Genomic DNA, 21845 nt, shown 5'->3' with positions numbered 1-21845 from the left:
AGCAGCAATGGGCAGGTGTCAACAGCCTCAATGTGTTTTACCATGCATGGATCGTCCATGCCCCTGTGACCTGGGGCCCACACATCAATTGCTATCCCTGGCTTCCACAGGAGTGTTCGAGACTTGGAGGGCTGGGTACCTGTCTACACTCCATGGCTGATGACATGGAGCTCCAGGACTCAGTATGCCAGCCTCCCTGCACTGGGCTCCCACTAAGCACCCTTAGTTTTCTGCTACTGCTGGCTGCTGCCTGGCCCAGCTGGCCCTACCCGATTCTCTGCTGCTCCATAATGTCCAGCTGTTCAGCCCTCTGGATGACCTGCAGGATGGCCTCCACTTCTGTTGTGCTGAGGCTCTGGCTCCTCCTCTGTTTCTCTGTCTGGTAGGTGTGCACAGACCAGCCTGTCTGCAGCCTGGGAGAGAAAACACCAATGGATGAGGCCGCCTATGCAAACCCAACCCCTCACCACATCCACACCCCTGAGAGTGTCTGGGGACATTCTCCAGCGTCCAGAGTCCCTAACGAAAGTTCCTATAAGGCCTGGCACATGTCCATCACTGGGCTTCAGCATTACTTCAGGGCAGTGTGGGATCTGCTGTCTCCCCCTCCAGAAGGGAATGATCGACTGGAGGGTCAGGCCTTGCCCCTGCCTCATCTGGCCCTGGTCAACTCCCCCCTCTTCCTTTCATGCTACTCATCCCTTCCTCTCCGTATTCAAGCCACACCAGCCTCCTTTGAGGGTCTCTACATGCCATGTTCTTTCTACCCCAGGATCCTGCTACCCAGAACTTCTGCCATATTTCCATTTAACATTTTCTCCCCCTTCAGGTCTCAACATAAGCATCACACTTTCAAGGAAGTCTCTCTTGATCCCCAAACTAAGTTAGTCTTCCCCTGCCCCCCCCCACACCCCAATTATTGTCAAAGCAGCTGCTTGTGGCAAGGATTTGTGTAATTCCCCCTCCCCATCTCTGCTTTAAGACAAAGGACCATGCTGGTCTTGTTTGCTGCTACACAAACAGTGCCAGGCACATAGTAGAGGTTTAGAAAATGTTTGCAGCTGGGGTTGGTGGTGCACATCTGTGGTCTCAGGACTCAGGAGGGTGAGGCAGGAAGATCATGAGTTTGAGGCCAGCCTGGGCTACAGAGTGAGACCCTGTCTCAAAAGAAAAGAAACTCTTTGGTAGCAGCTATAAGACACAGGTAAGCAGTGGCAGGAAGGCCTGCGGTGGAGCAGGGAAAGGAATCCACAGGACCTAAAGGATCCCACGGGGCACAGTGCCCCACTCTGTAGCCCGGATCTCCACACTACTCTCTTTTCTTTACAGAGACTGCCAAGTCTCTGGGCAGCACACCCGGGGAGGACACAAAGGCATGTGCTCTTCTGAAAGGGGCTGTGCCAGCTCTGAGTGACAGCCAAGGGCAAGGAGAAGGAAAGGTAGCTGGAGGGTTCGGATGAGGCCCACTGGGCCCTTGTACAGAGCACAAGCAGCTGAGCTCTCCCAACGCCACATGCCCTGCTGGGGAGGGCACATCATCTGCCTGGTGTCAGGAGAGGGAGAGAGACTGACCTAGCCCTGGGTCACTTTCCCTAGCAGGGACAGGGTGGGGGAAGCTGGAGGGGGCTGAGCCACCCAGGGGGAAGGGGACAAATTAACTGTGGGGCAAAGATACTGCAAATCATGCATGACGCCCTTCTTCCTGGGCGTTTCAGATGAATTTTTCTACCGCCTTTGATGTTCAGCTCTGTCCCCCGCAGGCTCATAATGTCTAATTGCAAATTTCTTAAACTGGGTCCCCGTTGGGAAATGCTGGCTCCCGTAATTGGCATGGTTTGACACAGGAGTATATCAGACTCCAGGGACCCCACCCCTTGGAATGCTTGTGGGAAGTTGCTGGAAGGTAGCAGAGACATCTGAGAGTCGCCCTCTCCACTCCAGGCACAGGTGGACAGTTCAGGGAAGCACCGGACCTAACTGAAATTGAGGGGGTCACTAGGCTGAGGGGACCTCCAGGGGTAGTAGGGAGACCCTGCCAACAGCACAGCAGGGAAAACAGCTGAGGGCAGCTTTTCATTTATGTCACAAGCCTTTGCTTGGTGCTGTCTGCTGGCGCTAGGCTCTGAGCCCTGAAGGTAGCACCCAGAGATCAAGGGCCCCCTGCCTAAAGGGGCTTTCAAACTTTAGGCTCAAGAACAGAAGAGAGGGCAAAGAGGATTGTCTGGCCCCTGGAGGCCTGCTGGGATAGAGTGCAGGCAGGGAGTCAGCTAGGCTCAGAAGTGGGTCCCAACCAGGACACTCACAGTTCAGTGACATGGACAAGGAGCTCAGCCTCACTTTCCTCACCTGAGAAATGGGGAGAAATTCCACACAGTGGGTAAATGAGCTCAGTGCCCCACTCGGCCCAGAACGCAGTATGCATCAGACAGCAGCTGTGTTTAATGAATAAGTTAAACACGACTCATTTACAAATGAGTTGTGCCAAAGAAAGGAGGGCAGCAGGTAGGGACAGGAGGGAGGGGGCATTCTGGAAGGGCCTCAGAGGCACTCACTTGGCTCGCAGGGCCAGCTGCCGGTCATTGGGGCAAACCCACTGGTCGTTCCCACTGCCGAAGATGGTGTCGGCCATGGTTCAGGGCACCAGCCCGGGGCGCCAGTCACATCTGAGATGACAAGAGAGAAAGGAAAGAGAATGTGTCACTGGCTGTGGTGCTGACAGCAGACATGGTCCCACTGCAGTGGGCTCTAGACACTTGGTGCTTCTAACCCTTCCACCTCATCTCTGTACACAGTCCTGAGACTCTCTTCCTCCAACAAACATGGCTCCCTCCCAGCCCCTTTCCAAAGGCCCAGAATCTGGGGGCAATAACTAGGTGTACGATGTGGCCCAGTGACTCCTGTGGAGATGACTGGCGGGGCATCGAAGGGCAGAATCAGAAGGGAGAGAAAAGGTTCACCCTAGGTAACTTCAACCCAGCCACCAGGCCCTGGAAGGCATTCAACCCTTGTCCCTTCCCAGCAGTCTGCTGCCCCAGGTGTCTTCCCAGCTAAGGGCTGGGGTGGGAGTAGATGGCTACACAGGTGGGGCAAGCTCTATCCTGCTCCCAGCCTGGGGACTAGAACAGCAGTCAAAGGCACCCATGCTCGGCTCCCCAAGCGCTTCACACTGAAGGCCACAGTGCTCTCCAGAGCAGGGATGAGGGCAGCAGCCAGGACCTGTACTGGGCACAGCTCCCAGGGCCATGGTCCATAGCTGCTGCCCCTAGGAATCCCACAGGGAGGAACCCTGCTCCAGGACAACCTGCTGAGTTAGGACAAGTACAGTGTAGTTTAGCTGGCTTCTCCCAGTCTGCTCTTAGGTTATTTATGAAGATACTGCTCACAAATTCTGAAGGAAGGGTGTGTGTGAGAGAGAGAGAGAGAGAGAGAGAGAGAGAGAGAGAGGAAGGAAAGGAAAAGAAAGAGATGAGCTTGGGCTATAAGTAAGCATGAGGGGCTACTGTGAGTCACCCACATGCTCCTGGTCTAACCTCATCCAGACCAGCCAGTGGTTTGTAAACTCAGGACCCCTTTATACTCTTAAAAAATATTGAAGTTGGATTTGGGTGATACAGAACCTGCTTAGCAAGTGCAAAGCCCTGAATTAAAGCTCAATACTGAGAGAGAGAGAGAGAGAGAGAGAGAGAGAGAGAGAGAGAGAGAGAGAGAGAGATATTAAAGCCAGGAGTGCTAGTGCATGCCTACAATTCAAGCTACCACAGGAGGCAGATGTGGGAAGACCATGGTTTGAGGCTGACCTGACTAAGTAAAAGCATGAGAGCCTATCTGAAAACAAACTAAAAGCAAAAAGGACTGGGAGTGTGGCTCACATAGTATCAAGTGGAGCTTATCTAGCAACTTTGAGACCTGAGTTCAGTGCCACAAAGAGAGAGAGAGAGAGAGAGAGAAGAAACAACCAAGAGAGAAATTGGAGATTTTCTCAAAATGTTAAGCACAGAGTTACTACATGACCCAGAAACTCCACTCACAGGTTTATAACCAAGCGTAGTAAAATTTTATGTCTACACAAAAACACACACAAGTGTTCACAGCTGCAGTATTCATAATAGCCAAAAAGTAGAAACAACGAAAATATCCATCAGCTGAGAAGGGTTAGAGTGTGCTCTGTCCATAAAATGGAATATTATTTGGCCATAAAAAGAAATGGCTGTAAGATGGCTAAGTGAAAAAAGTCAGACACAGAACACCACAAGTTGTTTGATCCTGTTTATACGAAGTGTCAAGAATAGGCAAATTTTTGAGACATTAAGTAGATTAGGGGATTCACGGATTCACAAAAGATGTTCCTCTGACTTTTCACTTAGTCTTCTGCAATGTGTCACTTTGCTCATGGACATGGAGGGTGTCCAGACTCTTGCAGGTACAAAGACAGCTGGAAAAGGGAGGCAGTTGTGGGTGTTTGTCTTTGATACTGCACCAAAACTCAACAGTTGCTTAGAGATTAGCTCCAATGTGGCTTCTGGATCCACAGCCATGAACTTGTCACTTCTGTACATTTGTGAGAGAACAAGGCCAGGAGTCTGAGTGGATGAGAAAAATTATTTTGGCCTCACAGACCCCTGAAAGGTGTTGAGGCCTCCAGAGGTGCCTGGACCACGGTCAGAGAACTGCTCTTCCACAGCAAGGTCCCCACATCTGTGATGACCAGCAGAGGGGCAGCGTGCAGACCCAGACAGCGACTAAGCCCATGATCTCAGTCCCCTGGTCTCTCTCCCACAGGCACCTGCTCTTCCCAACTGGACCTAGTAAGTCCACTGTGGACCACTTGGGGAAAGAGACCCCAAGACTCCAAAGAGCCAGGTATGGAGACCCAACGGGCAGGTCTGACACTGACCACAATCAATCACCAAGGGCCTCCCCAGATGTCACTTCTGTGCCTTCTCCTCATGAAGCTAACACACCATCCAGGAAAATAGGCTTGCAAATGACACATTCATATAGCAACTTTAAACCTGGGCTCCAGCTCCAGCCTTCTGTGGGCTATGCTGTTTTAGTGTTTTGTTTTGGTTTTAATTTCTGTTATCTTGTGAGTAGCACAGCCATACTGCTGTGGGAGTGTGAAATGCATTACACTGTTCGAAGTAAACATTTAAAACATGTAACAACTGAGTAGCCCTGTTTCTTTTTTCTTTCTCTCTCTCTTTTTGTTTTTTCTTGGTGGTACTGGAGTTTGAACTGAGGGCCTCACAAATAAGACAGCCACTCTACCACTTGGGCCACAATTCCAGCCCTCTTCATTATTTCATTTTTAACATTCTGGGAATTTCAAGAAATGGAAGAGATGGGGAAGATGGCCCAAAAGACCAAAAATCGTATGTTCTCCCTCATATGTGGACATTAGATCAAGAGCAAACACAACAAGGGGATTGGACTATGAGCACATGATAAAAGCGAGAGCACACAAGGGAGGGGTGAGGATAGGTAAGACACCTAAAAAACTAGCTAGCATTTGTTGCCCTTAACGCAGAGAAACTAAAGCAGATACCTTAAAGCAACTGAGGCCAATAGGAAAAGGGGACCAGGAACTAGAGAAAAGGTTAGATTAAAAAGAATTAACCTAGAAGGTAACACCCACGCACAGGAAATCGATGTGAGTCAATGCCCTGCATAGCTATCCTTATCTCAACCAGCAAAACCCCTTGTTCCTTCCTATTATTGCTTATACTCTCTCTACAACAAAATTAGAAATAAGGGCAAAATAGTTTCTGCTGGGTATTTGGGGGGGGAGAGGGAGGGGGCGGAGTGGGTGGTAAGGGAGGGGGTGGGGGCAGGGGGGAGAAATGAACCAAGCCTTGTATGCACATATGAATAATAAAAGAAAAATGAAAAAAAAAAAGAAATGAAAGAGATGGGGAAGATGGGGATGACTAGTACAGGCTGTGCCAGGTAAATCAGGAGTCTAGGGAGTGGGCTTGTCACCCAGGTGGCTCAGTTCTAGCTTCAACCTGCAGGGGGCGCCACGCCCCAGGCCTCAGCATCCAGGATGGCAAGCCCTGAGTCTGATGCCATTCTCCCTGCAGCTGGACTCAGTGAGGGCAGAGGTGACTCTAGCTGTGCCGGGCACCCCACAGAGACAGGAGAGTAACAGGGATGACCCTGAAAAGCAAGGGCAAGCCAGGGAACCTCAGGGCTCCACCATGGGAAGCCTCCATCTTCTGCAGGAGAGGGGAGAGGAAACAGGAAGAAAAAGGGGCAGGGGCCCTGATGCTGTCATCTTCACCTCCATGACAGTGGGAGGTGCTTCCAAACCAATCACCTCCAAATGCATCCCAAGAGAATAAATGCCTTGTCCCCTTTGGTTCACCTCCTAGTGGAGCCAGAGTTTTGGTATCATTAATGAGGGAACCCTCAAACTGACCTCTGTCTGTCCTCTGATTCAGTCAGGGTCTACTCCTTTTTAATTTTTTTTAAAAAACAAGCCATCAACTTATAGCCACCCACAGACTTTTGTGTTCTGTTCTTCCTAAATGTCATCATTGTTCTTTCTGTCCTAAAATGAACAGAGAGGTTAAGAGACCAAGCAAAGACCACATAGCTAACTAGGCTCTCTTCCTGGAGCCTCTGTTTCCTCCCTGGTACCTGAGAATGCTGAGGCAGATGGGCCAAAACAACTGCTCTGTGTGAGTCCAACCCCACTGAAGGGCCTGGGGGAGGCAACAATGGCAGGGATGGCCTGGCTCCTGACACTCCCTTTAACTGGTGGCTCCTCTGCCAAACCATGTGCTCACCACCACCCACCACATCGTCTAGGGTCTGCTCCCCTTGTGGGAGCTCCAGGTACAAGCCCATACCTCACTAAGAGTTGGAACCAAGGCTAGAGGTATGGCTCAAGGGGTATAGCACCTGCCTAACAAGTGTGAGGACCTGAGTTCAAGTTCCAGTACCATCAAAAAAATTTTAAAAAAGAGTTGAAGCTTTAAAACTCTCAAAAAGTAGCAGTATATGCATTCTTGAGTTAATAGCAACAAGTAACTGGGCAAAAGCTAACTCGGGAGGGAACAAAACAGGAGGGCTCCTCTCCTCACTGGACTATGGCATCACTGGGGCATCGGGGAGCTGTGTCTCCCTATTTTCTCCATGCCAGGTGGCCGGCACAGGGCCTGTTGTGGGTATCTGCTAGCTTGAACTATGTTTCATCAGCAAGCCGGCCCTTCCCAGACAAGGAGGAATTCAGAAAACAAACCAAAGGCATGCAAAGCAGGCAGAGTGGGCTCTAACCACACTCCACAACTTGTTGACTCATAGGCTCCTCAGGATCCCCACAGAGTAGTCAGTCACACAGTGGTGGTGGCTCCGGTCTGACAGCTGATTCCCTGCAGAGGGGCCGGTGCACCCATAGGCCCTCTGCAGGGAAGCCATGGCCTCCTGGTGTGATCTCAACCCCTGCTGGGTGACATGGCAGAGCAGAGGCTGCACCAGGCCAGCTGCCCCAGCGGACAGATGCTCGGGAGTCCTGCAGTGCAGAAGCTAGCGGGCTCTACCAGGGGCCAGGGATCAGCCGTGGCTGGAGGACAGAGGTTCAACAGGCTCCTGGCAACTTTCTGAGCCAGATCTGTTAAAACAAACACATCGTTTAAGAGGGAGATACAATTCTCCCCCAAAGTCAAAAGCTCCTCACCCTGGGTGTTCATCACTGCAGACGAATGCTGCAGTCACGGGGACTTGTCCCTACTGAGCAAGTCATTATGCAACCTCACGTGGCCAGCTGCTAGGCACCGTGGAGAGTATGTTACACATGAAGTCACTCCCTCCCTCCCTCCCCAAGAAGACTTAATATTTTAAGAGCATTTCTCATTTTCCCTAGGTATTTACATACAGATTTTAAATAAAATTGGGTTCTTATTACCTACATTGCTTACTCTGCTTTCTATTTGCATTGTATTTTCTTTCCCACGTTATTAAAACTCTTCAAAATTACATTTTTTAAACTATAACTTAGTATTCTGAGACTGTTTTAGCATTTTCCTGTTTGGGGGCACATAGATTGTTTCCAGTTGTTCTCTATCTATTCAACACTAAAATGGATATCCTGAGAGATACAACTTTGTGGCCATCTCTGATGATTTCTTTGGATAAATTTCCAAAAGGGAAAGGGAGTGTGCATTTTTGGGAAACATATTTTTGAGTCAGCTTTTTCTATGGTAATGCTCACAGCCACTCAGAGCTGTGAGCTGCAGGCTTGCTGGCTTTCTCCAACGTGTCTATAACTGCCCATCAGGGAGAATCTGCTGGAGCCAGTTCTGTTGGCCTAATGTGGACTTTGTATTTTTAAACTCAGAACTCAAAACATGGAAGCGTCTACCTATAGATCTCAAATTAGGTGGTTTCAATAGTGCAGTCTCCCAACTGCTTTCCAAAAAAGGCCTCCTCTTTGCAAGACATTCGCATCTACTTGAAAGAAGCCTTCTACCTTCCGAACAGACTTGGTAGGTTCAGAGCTGGGAGAGCCAGCACCAGTTTTCATGCCTTGAGTGATCGAGTGGCCCAAGCAGGTTATGTCAACAGCCAGCAGAGTGTTCTCCCCTAACAAAGGGTGAGAGAGCTGGGAGGTGGGGGGGTGGCTCAGTAGGCCACTTGCTCAGAGGCCATCTTGTAGCACCACCAAAAACAGAAAGAAGAGGAAGTTAGGGAGGGAGAGAAGGAAAGAGACAGAGAGAAAGGAAGGGAGGGAGGAAGGAAAGGAGAGAGGAAGGGAAAGAGAGAAGAAAGGAAGGACAGAAAGAAGGAGAGACGGAAGGAGGGAAAGAAGGAAGGAAGCGAGGGTGGCAGGGAGGAAAGGCGGATTAAGGACCTCCCTTCAAATAGTCATTAACCCAGAAAAACTACTGCCTGATCCCCAACCTACAGCTGTAACAGGGTGAAAACTCTACCTGCCTGCAGCTGTCTCTAACATCTGCCACACTTTGAAACTGACACTGAAGGGCAGATGGACAGCCTTGAGCGTAGCATGGCACCCAGGCATGGCTTCCCTACCTGGCTGCTGGGGCCAGGACAGGACAAAAGCAACCACCCCAGCTGTTTTTGCCTCCTTGATCTCACTTTGGGGACACTTTTGCAGATAAGAGGGAGCCTACAGACTCCCTGGAGTGCGGTGGAATGCATACACTTTCATGGAGTAGTGGGATCCATGCAGGCAACCAACAGAGCACCTGACACCAGCTAATTTATTTGGCCAATGAAGTCAGGAGTGTGAGCCCATGAGAGACCCCCAGAGAAATGATCTCCAAGCCCAGGCGTGTCAGGCATAGGTACCGGGGACAGACCATCTCCATAGTGAGAAGAGAAGAGATAATCTGAGGAGAAAAGGGGGAAAGAGGCAGGCAAATGGAAGGGTGGAATGAACCTGTGCCTACGAGGGTGCAACCACATGCAAAGGCAAACACAGGCCACCAGCAGGATCCTGGCTCCTAACAGCTACAGAGAGCTCTGAGCCATGGAATCACGATTCAAACGAAGAACATGACCAGCCAGGGGCCCAGCCAGGCCGCTAGACCCAGAGGTGGAAATAAACAGTTGCTAGAAGCACTGAGTCGGGGTGGGGGTTGTTACACAACAGTATCACAATATATAACTTACACAAATAGCATCTCGCGAACAAAACTCTTGCCTTGTGCCCTCTATCCAGTCAAACCCCTTTCCAGAACTGTATAGAGTTTGATCTTCCACTTGTAGAAACACCTAAACCCCAGATATGTGTGAGGCAAACAGGAGGCACAGGAGGCCAGCAAACCCCACTCCTCTCTCCACCATGGGACAAAGGAAGAGGATAGGGTTGGGGAGGGCCTGGAGGCTTAGCAAAGAGCTTCGGCGAGGCTCATCGGAGTGCTGTGCACCGGGAGCTACTGGCAAAGGAGTCCAGCCCCCATCCAGCCTCCACAAGAAGAAACGCTGTGATCCGTAAGTCATGTCTGCCCTGGTGTGGGAGGGGAACTGATGCACTCACTAGTGATGAGTTTGCCACCCCAAGACAGCTAGCTATGTAGACAGGGGAGGGTGGGGGTGTACAGGAGGGAGAGGAAGCTAGGACAAACAAAAAAGAGTACCTGCCACTGAGCCGGTGCTTCCCCAAGCCTCGCAGGCACTTGGAAGAGCTCTCAGCTCTACAATGGGCATTAATATTCCAGGGAACCCTTAGCAACAGGCCCTGACATCTGCTCTGTTACCATGAGACAGAAAACAAGGCGATGGCTGCAAGATAAGGTGAGTTAGACGTCAATATCCCTCAACCTGCCAGGCTGCACGGGGAGGTTGAAAGATTGAGCCAGGAACAGGAAGCCTCCAGGCCTGTCTGAGGACCACTCACTCAGAGGTGTCTTAACCAGACCCACGAAGATGAGACAGGAGCCCCAGGGAAGCCAGTGTCTCACAAACATCCCTAAAACTGTGCCCAGTCGTCATGATCTGCCACATCTGCCTTTTCAGGGTGATTCTCCCCTCCTCCTCCCTCCCCCTCTCTCTCTTGCTCAAGGAAAAGCTTCCTAGTAGGCCTTTGGACCGCCTGAGGCTCACTCTCATTCCTCTTCAAGTGCAACCAGAGAGGTCTTCCTTACAGTCTAGGTCAGACTATGTGGTTCCCCTGCTCAAAAACCTTCAATGGCTCTCTACTACCATAGGAAAAAAACCTAAGCTGTACTCAAGGCTATCCATGCTGTGACCTAACTACCCTTCCCATCTCACCTGGCTCTACAGCTCTCTGCAAAACTCAGGCTTCAGCCTCTGGGACCTGGAGAGGTTCCAGGCACTCAGCCCTGTCCCCCACATCCACCTGGATCTTTTCCTTTCTACTGTCTTCTTACAGAAGCCCAGCACCTCCTCTGGGAATTCTTTAGCTCCTTCCTATTTGACTCCCATTTGGACTGACCCCACCTCCCTCCCCTAAACACATCATTATGCCTGCCCCCCCGGGGGGAGAGGTGTCTTCGCCTCTGTTATCCCTATAAGACCACAGTTCTGGGGCTGTGCCTCGATGTCCCTGGGCTACCACAGTGCCTGGAAGGAACATGGTGAGTGTCCAGAACACCTTCAAGAACCTAATACAAACCTTCAAGAATTTACCAGTCTACAGACTAAGGCCCAACAATGTGACCCTCACTTCCTTAACCATCTCCTCCCCTGCGCCCTCGGCCACAAACAGGCCTATACTCTGAACAGGTATCAACCATCCTACCTCTGACCCACTCTGCGAATTGGTTTGCACCAACTAAAACCATGAGAAATCCAGAAAGAATTCCAATTCTTGAGGAATGGTCATGAATGGTACAGCCAGGCACAATGTCATGGTCAATGTCAAAATGACAAATGACCTAGAAAAGGGCACATAGCAAGATTAGGTGCAAGAAGCCAGAGCTGACAGTAGACCCATGTACGCACAATATAACAATCACAGACCTACGAGGCAAACAGAGTTCACATGTCAGGCTGGGATTAGGGTGAGCTTATTCCTTTAATTACTTCCAAAGGACAATTAGCAGTAATTAAGCAAATGAGGGCCTCTACCTGTCCTCAGGGCTCCCACTTACCTTCTTCCTCTTAGGCGGGTTCTCAATGCTGCTGTACAGTCTCCCTCAGCTCTTCCTGCCTCCGCCCTTCCAGGGATAGTCAATCCTGGATGGTCCACTCCACAGTGAGTATCTACTTAGTTACAAAGCTAAGCCTGTGTCTTCTGCAGGGCAAGACACAGTGACTTGTGCTCTCATGCACCATTCATTCAACAAACACAAACTGGATGCTGGCTATGTGCCAGGCCCACTGCCTGGGGCCCAAGCAGGGGTGGTCCTCTTGTCATCCCACAGGTCTCACAGGGTGCACACATAGGAGATCTCACTTAAGACTGTGTGGTCTTGATTTATTCACTTATTTGTTTTAAATCCAGGGAAGTAAATGCTTGGAACTTTTAATGGCCTAAGATGCCTATTCCAAAAGACCCCAAGTCCCTGCCTGTCTCTGTCTAACTTGAAACCGTTTTTCCTTCCAGGCTGAAATGGTATGCACAGCCTCTGCCTGATATGAGATGCAAAATATCCCACTCCTTCCCCCTTTCCCTTCATGCCACAGGCTCTGCCTACGCATCCCCAGAGGCATAGCTTGCTTTTGTCATTTCTGAAAGGCGTGACACGGGGCAGGTAAAACTCCCGAGTCAAGGCAATCACAGCAGCAAAGGCGGTGACTTCAGGGTAAGAGTCACTTTGTGAAGGCATAGGAAGGAGGGAGGCCTTACAGGCTGCCTGCCCCAGAGCAGCACTCGGTTCCCCAACACACCATGTGGCAGCTGTCTCCTGGGGTGCTACCACAAAGTACTGCAGACTGGGTGGCTTAAAGCAGCTCCAAGTCCAAAAGCAAGGTAGCAGCAGCGTCACACTCTCTCTGGAGCGTCAGGGGATCCATGCCTGCCTGTTAGCTGCTGGTGCTTGCTGGTAACCCTTGGCCATCCTTGGCTTCCAGACTCCATTCTCACCTCCACAAGGTACTCCTGTCCCTGTGTCTGTCTCCACAGGCTGTCCTCCTTTTGTGTCTCTCGTTTCTGTTTGTTTGTTTGTGATACTGAAAATATTGAACCTGGGCCTTGTGCAAGTCAGGCAAACACTTTACCACTAACCTACATCCCCAACCCTTAGCTTTTTGAGACAGGATCTCACTATATAACCCAGGCTGGCCTCAAATTCAGGATCTTCCTGCCTCTGCCTGAGCACTGGGATTACAGGAGTGCATCACTATGCTTGGCTTTTCTTCTCATTAAAAGGACACTCATCGTTTTGGATTAAAAGATAAACCTACTCCAGAATGATCTCATCTTAAGTAATTCCATCTGCAGAGGTCCCATTTCTAAATAAATATCACATTTTGAGGTGCTAGGGGTTAGAACTTCCACGTATCTTTTTTGTGGGGGACACAGTCCAACCCACACACATGGGTATAAAAGGACCTGAAGCCTCACCTTGGGGGTGGGGACATCAGGAGCCACGGGCCCATTAGTCTTTGTGCATAGATGAGTAAGCTGGTCTAAAATGCCCCTGGAACTCCTGGGGTACTCAGGACTAGGAGAGGGCTTGAAATTCCAGGATGAGGAAAAGTCATGGTTGGTACCAAAAGAGGATTCAGAACTGGGCATAGTAGTACACACCTGTAATCCCAGCTCCTGGGAGGCCAAGGCATGAAGATTGTGAGTTCAAGGCTAGTCTAGGCTACATAGCAAGACCTTGTCTCCAAAAGAAAAAAGAAAGGATTCGGGAAAACAACCTTCATTCTTTGGGCATTGCTTATCTTGAAGGTTCTTAATGAGGGATCTGTGAACTCGAACAAGTTACCAATTTTCATTAACCTACAGCAGATATTTTCTATTTCCTTTCATTACGCATGTAGGCAACATATCACTCCACTTACTGTCAGTGCCTTGATCATCAATAGGATCAGATGTTTTCCTATCACAGGGTAGAGCTACAGCTATCTCAAAATATTTATGCTTATCAATACTTTAACATTATAACAGTTAATAGAGCTACTCAGAGCTGTAGATTACTATAGATTCCACGTCGATTAACACACATGAGCTTTAAAAAAAAAATCTGCTAATGGTAAGTTAATGATTAATTTCCTCTGAATCCATTATTTCACCAAACTTCAAAACACACACACACACACCATGGAATTAGAACTTAGGCTATAGGAAGAATATGAAGTCATCAGGGTAAGCAAGTCTCTACTTAGAAAATGCCCAGGTCCTCCCAGGAGCCGCCCAGCACCTGGCTTGGAGAGGCGCATTAATTCGGTTTGCCTCTTAATGCAGAAACACAACCTACTCTCATTTGTGTGATTTATGTGGGCCTGGAAAGTCCCAGGCAAATGGAATTTTTGCAAAGGAAATTTGATATTAGCTCACACCTGGGTGTTGCTTATTGAAGAAGCCTAAGAAACCTCTCCATGAAGCAGAGAAGCCTCTGGAAAGAAAACTTTGCACCCCTCCTTACCTGCCAGGTAAAGTCTCAATCCAGATCAAGTTGTAATTCTCAGGTTTGCTCACAGGGCAGTCCTCCAGATCCCAGGAGCAATTTCCCTCACTGCCAGCTCCCCCAGCGGCCTCGACATAACCTGGCCCAGACACCAGCTCTCAGGAGGCTCTGCGTGGGTCCTGCCAGGTCCTTCTCCATCCTTCTTCCGCCCAGACTCTTGGCCTTAGTTGTTTGCTCAAAGCCAGCAACCAAGGCAACTCTCAGCTGACCCAGCTTGCTATCTGCAGGCCAGCTGTCCCCTCTTGTTCATGGAAACACAAACAGACTTTTCTCTGCTCCAACTCCAAGGTTAAGTGCCACACTGCCTGAAAGCCAGCTGTCCACTTTTCTGCATACTTCCTGTGCCCCTGGCAGAAGCTAAGACCCCTAATAAGTGGGGATATCCATCATGAATGACCATGGTATAGACTGCCACAGTACTGAGGCTACAGTGGAGGCCACCTGAGAACCAGAGGGGACCGACCACCCCAGAACACGGCTTGGGACAGAGAAGATGGGCAGGAGGAAGGACCAAACAGAATCAAGGTGCCTCACCAGGAGTTTCTGAGGCTTTTAAGAGGAGCCCATAAATTTGAAAACAACCCTGAACATGTGCACATGCATGTTCCTCCTCCCCACAGGTGTCCACAGCAGACACACCAGGCGACAGGGCTGCCTGAAGGAGAAGTTGAGGGACTTCACTGTTATGGCACAGGCCGGGGGCCTATGGTGACAGTCTCCACATAAATACAGTCAGCTCTGCAGGTGCAAACCATCAGAAACAGGCAGCAGCCACTGAGTTTCTTAGTTCCAAATGAACATGGCAAGGATGCCTGGTTGAGCTAGCAGGCCCTATCCTGGACACATACTCTACAGGTGACCCCACCAAGGAGCTGATGGATTCTCTTCTCCCAGGTGATAAAGGATGCTGGGTGCAGCCTAGGTTCTGCAGCCTTGCTTAGTGAGCTGTTAGCTACATTCCTGGGCAACGCCACTTCTCTAGCCTTACCATTTTTCTCCTCTGTGAAATGAAGCTGTCTGCTGGGGCTGTTGGGAAGAATAAATTAGGTCAGTGGTTCTGAGTCAGGGTGATTGTGTCTCCCAAAAGACATTTAGCAATGTCAGACACATCGGGAGGAGTCATTGCTGTTGATTGCTGATCAGTAGGTGTAGGCGAGGGTGCTATTGACCATTCCACAAAGCACAGAACTGTCCCCATGATACAGAACTACTCAACCTAAATGAAAGCACTGCAGCTGGGAAACCCTGGTTTACATGGACAGGTAATACAGCCAGCACACAACCTGAAGCAATGTGATGCTCAGTGCAGGGCTTCTGTCATTGTCATCATCACAATCACTGTCACCATCACCATCACTGTCATCAGCATCACCATCATCGATCATTGCCATAGTTACCCTCCTTTTCGGTATCACTGGCCTTGGAATCCCAGTGCACAGAAGAGCACAGGTAGGAAGCATAAGTAAACTTTGCTGCACAAACTAGACAGCTCGTTTCCTGGGATTAAGGACTGGCCTCTTCCAAAACACCACTCATGCCCTCAGCTCCTACAGGAGCAGCTAGAGGTGCAGAGGTGCGAGAGGTGAAAGGTGGTGGTTGGGGGGGGGGGGGCGGGCAGTAGAGGAGGGGAGTAGAAGCGGAGAGAAAATTTAAGTCAATGATGATGACACCAGGTAACAGCCTCCTTGCACACTGAATGTCTGTGACATCCTAAGCATTTTGCATGAGTTAATTCACTTTAATCTCTCAACAACCTAGGAGGTCAGTTCATAATAGAACAACATATCTCCCTTCCCCTCCATGATCTTAAGCACTGACCTGCTTCTTCCCTGGCAGGAGGGAGCAATGGCTTTGCAGGATTTGTCCTTGGCCTGAGGCCAACCCTGTCTCCAAGCTCTACTGTGGCCGCTTGGCAGGCCTTCCTGCTCTGAGCTGTGGGAAATGCCCAGAGGGACTCCTTCCAGGCAGGGCAGAAGGTTAGGAAACAGGTAGAGGAACCAGCCTAAAGAAAAAGCCACATGGCTGTCCTGAGAGGTGTAGAGAGTCTGTTGGCAAGGCCACACCAAAAACCACCAGCCAGGTGTGGTGGTCCCAGTACTTGGGAGGCAAAGATTAGGAGGATTGCAGTTCAAGGTCTGTATGGGCAAAAAGTTAGGAAGACCCCAGCTCAATCAATAAACCAGGGGCTTAAGTAGGAAGATCACGGTCTAGCCAGCCAGGACAGAATGTCAGCCCTATCCCATTTCAATCAGTAAGCTGCACAGGTGGTTATACGTTTGTGGTCCTAGCTATGCAGGAGGCATGGGTAGTAAGATGGAGGTCCAAGGCCAATCTAGGCAAAAATACAAGACCCTGTATGAAAAACTAAAGCAAAAGGGTCTGGAGGTATGGCTCAAGTGGTAGAGCACCTGCCTTGGAAGTGCGAGGCTCTGAGTTCAAATCCCACTACTGCCAAAAAAAAAAGTTCAAAACACTGACAACATTAAATGCTGGTCAGATGTGAAGAAACCAGAACTCTCATTCACTGCAGAAGGGTCAGCCTCTCTGGAAGGCCGTCTCTTACAACATTAAACCATTAAACAGTTGTCTCCCCCAGTCTTTGGGGGTATGATCCCAGACCCGCAGGGATGCCTGAAACCATGGAGAGAATGGAACTCTGCCTAGTTCGTTTTTCCCACACATACAAACCTATAATAAAGTTTAATTTAAAAATTAGGCATGGTAAGAGATTAACAACAATTAACACAAATAAAACAATTATAACTGCAGAATTATACTGTAATAAAAGGTATATGAATGTGGTGTCTGTCTCTTTTTGTGTCTCCAAATACCTTAATTCCTCATTGAACTATAGTAATACTTTTGGACCACGGGTGATCACTAGTAACTGAAAAACGAGACTGTGGGTAAGGAGGACTATTAGTATTACAAAAGGATCCAGCAATTGCACTTCTTGGTATTCACAGAAATGAATAGAAAAGTTACGTCCAAGAAGAAATGGTGGCACACACCTGTAATCCCGGTACTCAGGAGGCTGAGGCAGGAAAATCATGAGAAACCCCGTCAAAAAAGAAACAATGAAAAGGAAGAGGGGGGAGATGAGAAGACAACAACAATGAGGAACAGGACGATACAGGGGGAGGAAGAGGAGGAGGAAAAAAAATAGGAGATGATGAAAAAGAAGAGGAGGAAGAGGAGAAGGAGAAAAGAGAAGCATAGCCACACAAGAGTTAGCACACTAATGCTATAGCAGCTTTGGTTATAATTGTGAAAAGCTGAAAGCAACCAAGAGCTCCTCAGTAAGAGGCTGAACAGTGTGGTGTGTCCCCGACATGACACACCATTGGTGATGAGAACACTGGTGACCCAGGCTGCGGTACCCTTTACAGACCACTTCCTTCCAGCATTTAAGTCCTGAGTGGTGAGAAGGAACACACGTGCCTAATCAGCAATTAGATCTTTTATGGAAAAGCCAATATAACCAGCTATGGTACGCTGTAAGAAGCAAGATGCTTTCACTATTTTTTTGGTTCAAAATGTAACCAGCATAAGGCTGAGGCTGTAACTCGGTGGTTGAGCACTTGCCCAACATGTGCAAAGCCCTGGGTTCAATCCCCCACATGTACACATACATATATACATACACACACATATATGCATGTGTACGCTAGACTATATGTTACTATGTTACTCTAGCTAGCTACAACACCAATTTTCATTTTTCTCATCACCTTGAAGACACACGAAATAAAACATTAAGAGTAGTATTCATGGCAGACCTGGTGGTGCACACCTATAATCCCAGCACTTGGGAGGCTGAAGCAGGAGGATCATGAATGACAGGACAGCCTGGGTTACATAGTGACTTCGAGGGGTCCTCAAAGACCCTGTCTCAAAAAACCCAGGGTTGAGGGTGTAGCTTGGTAGCAGAGCGCTTATCAAGCATGTGCAAGGCCCTGGGTTCCATCCCCAGTACTTAAAAGAAAAATACGATATTCATTTGATTATAAGGGCTTCTTGTCATTTCAAAGTCCCTCCAAGTACTTTCAGAAGTGCCCAGGATGTGTTTCAGATAAGCCCCAAACATTCACGACCAGCCACCCCATCGTGTCTACTAGACACCACAGTTGTCTCTTCCCCTGTCCTGAACTCTCACGCATGCTGGTCACCATTCCCTATCAACCCCCCTGAAGACCACCTGCACTGCACTGGACTCTTCAATTGCAAGGAGGGCACCTTGTCCTGACTTTTATCCTTCAGCTGGGGGCACTGCCAAGTAGCCCTCATCTCAACAGCATTCTGGAGAGGGCACTGAGGCTTCTCCTTACCTAACTGACGGCCCTTTCCCTCAGATGGCCTCCCTTGATTACGGAGCTGGGCTAGGACTATTTCCAGCAATCGCTTCCACTTTTCATGGTTGCTCCTGTTTCCTCTGTGAGGACGGAGGCCTCATTACTGGTGGATTTACCTGGGTCCAATCCTCGCCTTGGCATGAGTTGTGACCTGGGAAGCCTGTCAGTGAATCCCACAGGCAGCATTCTGAAGTGTCACAGGTTTTGCTGGACAGACACATATTGGCAGGTACCACAGCAATGACCCAATTATGCTTAATGTTTTATTCACAAAGTCTATAAATGTCTTATGCCTTTCAGCAAATGGGAGCCTCAGAACCAATGTAAAATACCTGCCTGGGAAATTTTGGTGATTATAATAGATTTTGTAATTTATGAGCCAAAGGGTGGGGAGCAACAAGCTCTGAAAAGTCAGAGGAACCTTAAATGCACACTGTTAGGTGAAAATGTTGGTGTGAAAGGGCTGCACACCGTGATCCCAACTGAAAAAGCAAAACTATGGCGGCAAGAAGCTCCGAGGTAGGAGGGGGAGTGAAGGGGGGGGGGGGGGCTTGGGGCAGGGACCCTCATCTGTTGGCCCCACATCTGTTAGGACCCACAGAAGGCACAACAGCAAGAATGAACCCTAAGGCAAACTACAGATTTTTTTTTTTTTGTGGTACTGGGTTTTGAACTCATGGCCTCACACTTGCTTGGTAGGAGCTCTACCACTTGAGCCACTCCACCAGCCCTGTTTTGTGTTGGATATTTTCAAGATAGGTCTCATGACTATTTGCCCAAGCTGGCTTTGAACTTCGATCTTCCTGGTCTCTGCTTTCTGAGTAGCCAAGATTATAGGTGTGAGCCACCTGTGCTGGCCAAACTATAGATACAAGTTCATAACAACGTATCAAAATTGGTTCATCAATTGAAACAAATGTATCCCACCAGTATCAGATATTTCCAATGGGAAACTGGGGGAGTTTGGGGGGGTGGCTATAGAAACTTTGTATACTTTTCACTCAATTTTTTGCTGTATACATAAAAGATTACAAAACCAAAAAAGTTAATGAAATGGAAAAAAAAATTAAATTTTTCTTCTCATTCTTCTCTCTGGGTATGGTGGTTCACACCTGTAATCTCAGCTACTCTGGAGGCACAGGAGGATAGTCCCGTGAGACCAGCCCTTGGCAAAAGTGCAAAATCTTATCTGAAAAATAACTAAAGCAAAAAGGAGGGCTAGGGCATGGTTCAGTTGATAAAGCAGCTGCTTGAGTTCAAACCCCAGTACTGGAAAAAACAGAGAAAGATTTCACTACAATCTTTATCTGTGGGAAAACATCTTGCCCACTATTACCCTCCCATCTGTCACTGTCACACTCACTGTGTCAATGGGTGACAAGATCTCATATGCTAGACAAGGTAAGCCTGTTCTGTTGCTGTTTTTATTTCTCTAATGTCCACAGGGTCCTCACCACATGGCCTTTGCTGAGGACACCACCTGGCTCTGAAGATAGAAAGGTCAAAAATATTAAGTGCCAATTCTTCTTTCCTGCATGTATCATAACTTAAAACCTGAGCATGCATTTCTTTGTTTCCTTGCTGATCCCCACAAGGTCCCTGGTGACAAGGGTCACCTGTATTTTGTTTGCTCTGAACACCCAGCACGTGCAGGACAGAACATGGATGAATACCTAATGAACCCCTAATGAACCAGACAATGGTGCTACAAAGGATGGGGCTGTGCCAAAAGCAGCAGAGGCCCAGGGAAAAGCAGAGGAAGAGGGCCCTGCGGGGCGAGGGCTGGTCAGAGGAAGAGCTGGTTCAGGCCTTCCTGAGAGCAGGCAAACAGGGCCTGGAGAGCAGGTCAAGGCCTTCCAAGAGGCCTGGTCCCAATGGGGGTTGGGGTGGGCGGGGAATGGCCTCCAGCCTTTTCTCCCATTGTGTGAGCCAGAAACAAACTCAGAAGCCAGGCTATATAGGCGGGAAGCAGATGGCCTGGGTAGGTCGGTGACAGCCCGCAGCAGGTCGGTGACAGCCCACAGCTCTCAGCTCTGGGCACCCACTTTGGCAGAGTTGGGACCCAGGGGAACTGTGCAAACAGCACAGAGCACCTTGACTCTGACTCTCAAGCTCTCCCTGAAGGAGGCTCCCCTACCCCATAACCCGCCCCCCCCCCCACAAATCCAGGCCCGGGAATGTGGCCAGACACAGCCAGCCCCACCACAAAACGTCCCAAAGCTCAAATGTCCACCCCTAATGTCAAATGTCTACACTCTGCCCACTGGAAGGACACTATTTTATAATTAAGTGATCCCTTCCCAGAAACGTCTTCCAGAAGACGTGATTGTCAGAACTGTGTGTGCTCCAGCTGCCACATCACGCCTTGCCAACAGCAGAACTCAGGTCACCCCACTGCAGCGCTGTCGGAGGGCTGCCAGTACCCCATTTCACAGATGTCCCCAAAACCTGTGGGAGGGAGTGGTCTCACACATGCAGAGGAGAACAGTGATTTATGTCACATGAAGTAGACAGTTCACCCTATGTAGGGAACACGGGTGTCGGTTTAGAATCTTTTGTGTCATCCTCCCCGCGTCCTGCTCCTCCTCTGTACCTCACAAGTCCCAGGTGCCTCCCAGAACAGAGGAAAAGTTCCAAACACAGCATGTGCACATAGTAGGCCCTCAAAGAGAAAAATGAGCACTTTGGGTTTTAAGCCAAGCGGGCACCTGAACTCTTAGTGGATTTCTCAGCACTGCAAAAAAGAAATGATGAATGAAACCCTGGCCCAGGGCCATCAGCCAAGGCTGCCTGGGACCTTAGGCAGGAAGCTGCACACTTCCTGCTCCTGCCAGAACTCTGGCCAGAGAGGAGCTTCATTCAGCTCACCCCACCCGCCTCCCCCAGAACATTCCGTGCTAAGCCAGGAGGCACCAAGGGCAGGTCACCAGGCCACTCCTTCCCTTTCCTTCCAACCCATGCAAAAGAGGTGGCCTCTCTGTTCCCAGGACTCCATCCACATCCTCTGACTTCAGTCCAGCGCAGCCCAACTTTCGCGGCCTCCCACAGACAGACCAAGGCTGGCTCCTCTACCTCACACGTGCCACCAGGACAGGGGCTGTGTGGATATGGCCCTCATTTGATGTCTTAATAACCATTTTACTTAGCCCCCTGACTGGTCATCCTGCCTCCAGTCCTGGTACCCACCACAAATAAATGAGGCTCTTTAAGTACAATCATGAGCTGCACCTCTCCTCAAGCACCCTCAATGGCTCCTACAGCCTCCTGAATTAGAATCCACATTTCAAGTTGACGGTGCTCCACAATCAATTCTATCCCATCATATCCTTTACTCATTTTCCTTTACATCAACTCACTCTTTTTCTTAAATTTGTTTTCAAAGGAAATTTTCCATCTTCACCACAAATAGAAAAACATATCATTTGCA

General features: G+C 49.3%; 1 protein-coding gene across 4 annotated transcripts in view; it reads right to left on the bottom strand.

Annotated features, from left to right (window-relative positions):
- Rph3al (rabphilin 3A like (without C2 domains)) overlaps positions 1 to 21845 on the bottom strand; it is a 125903-nt gene that overhangs the window by 75732 nt on the left and 28326 nt on the right. For 3 of the 4 annotated variants that reach the window (XM_020157899.2, XM_020157900.2, XM_074046560.1), the window contains exons 2-3: positions 2553 to 2663; positions 270 to 413 (exon numbers count right to left, since the gene is read on the bottom strand). In XM_020157899.2, the coding sequence (XP_020013488.1) occupies positions 270 to 413; positions 2553 to 2629 (221 nt within the window). In that variant the 5' untranslated portion in view covers positions 2630 to 2663. Of the gene's footprint in view, positions 1 to 269; positions 414 to 2552; positions 2664 to 14024; positions 14235 to 21845 lie in introns of those variants that run through there. The other variant, XM_074046559.1, reaches the window with a different exon arrangement.

This window comes from Castor canadensis, chromosome 11 (genome assembly GCF_047511655.1).
Source record: "Castor canadensis chromosome 11, mCasCan1.hap1v2, whole genome shotgun sequence".
Classification (NCBI taxonomy): Eukaryota; Metazoa; Chordata; class Mammalia; order Rodentia; family Castoridae; genus Castor; species Castor canadensis.
The sequence above is the reverse complement of the archived record's forward strand: the minus strand, read 5'-3'. Positions and strand labels throughout refer to the sequence as shown.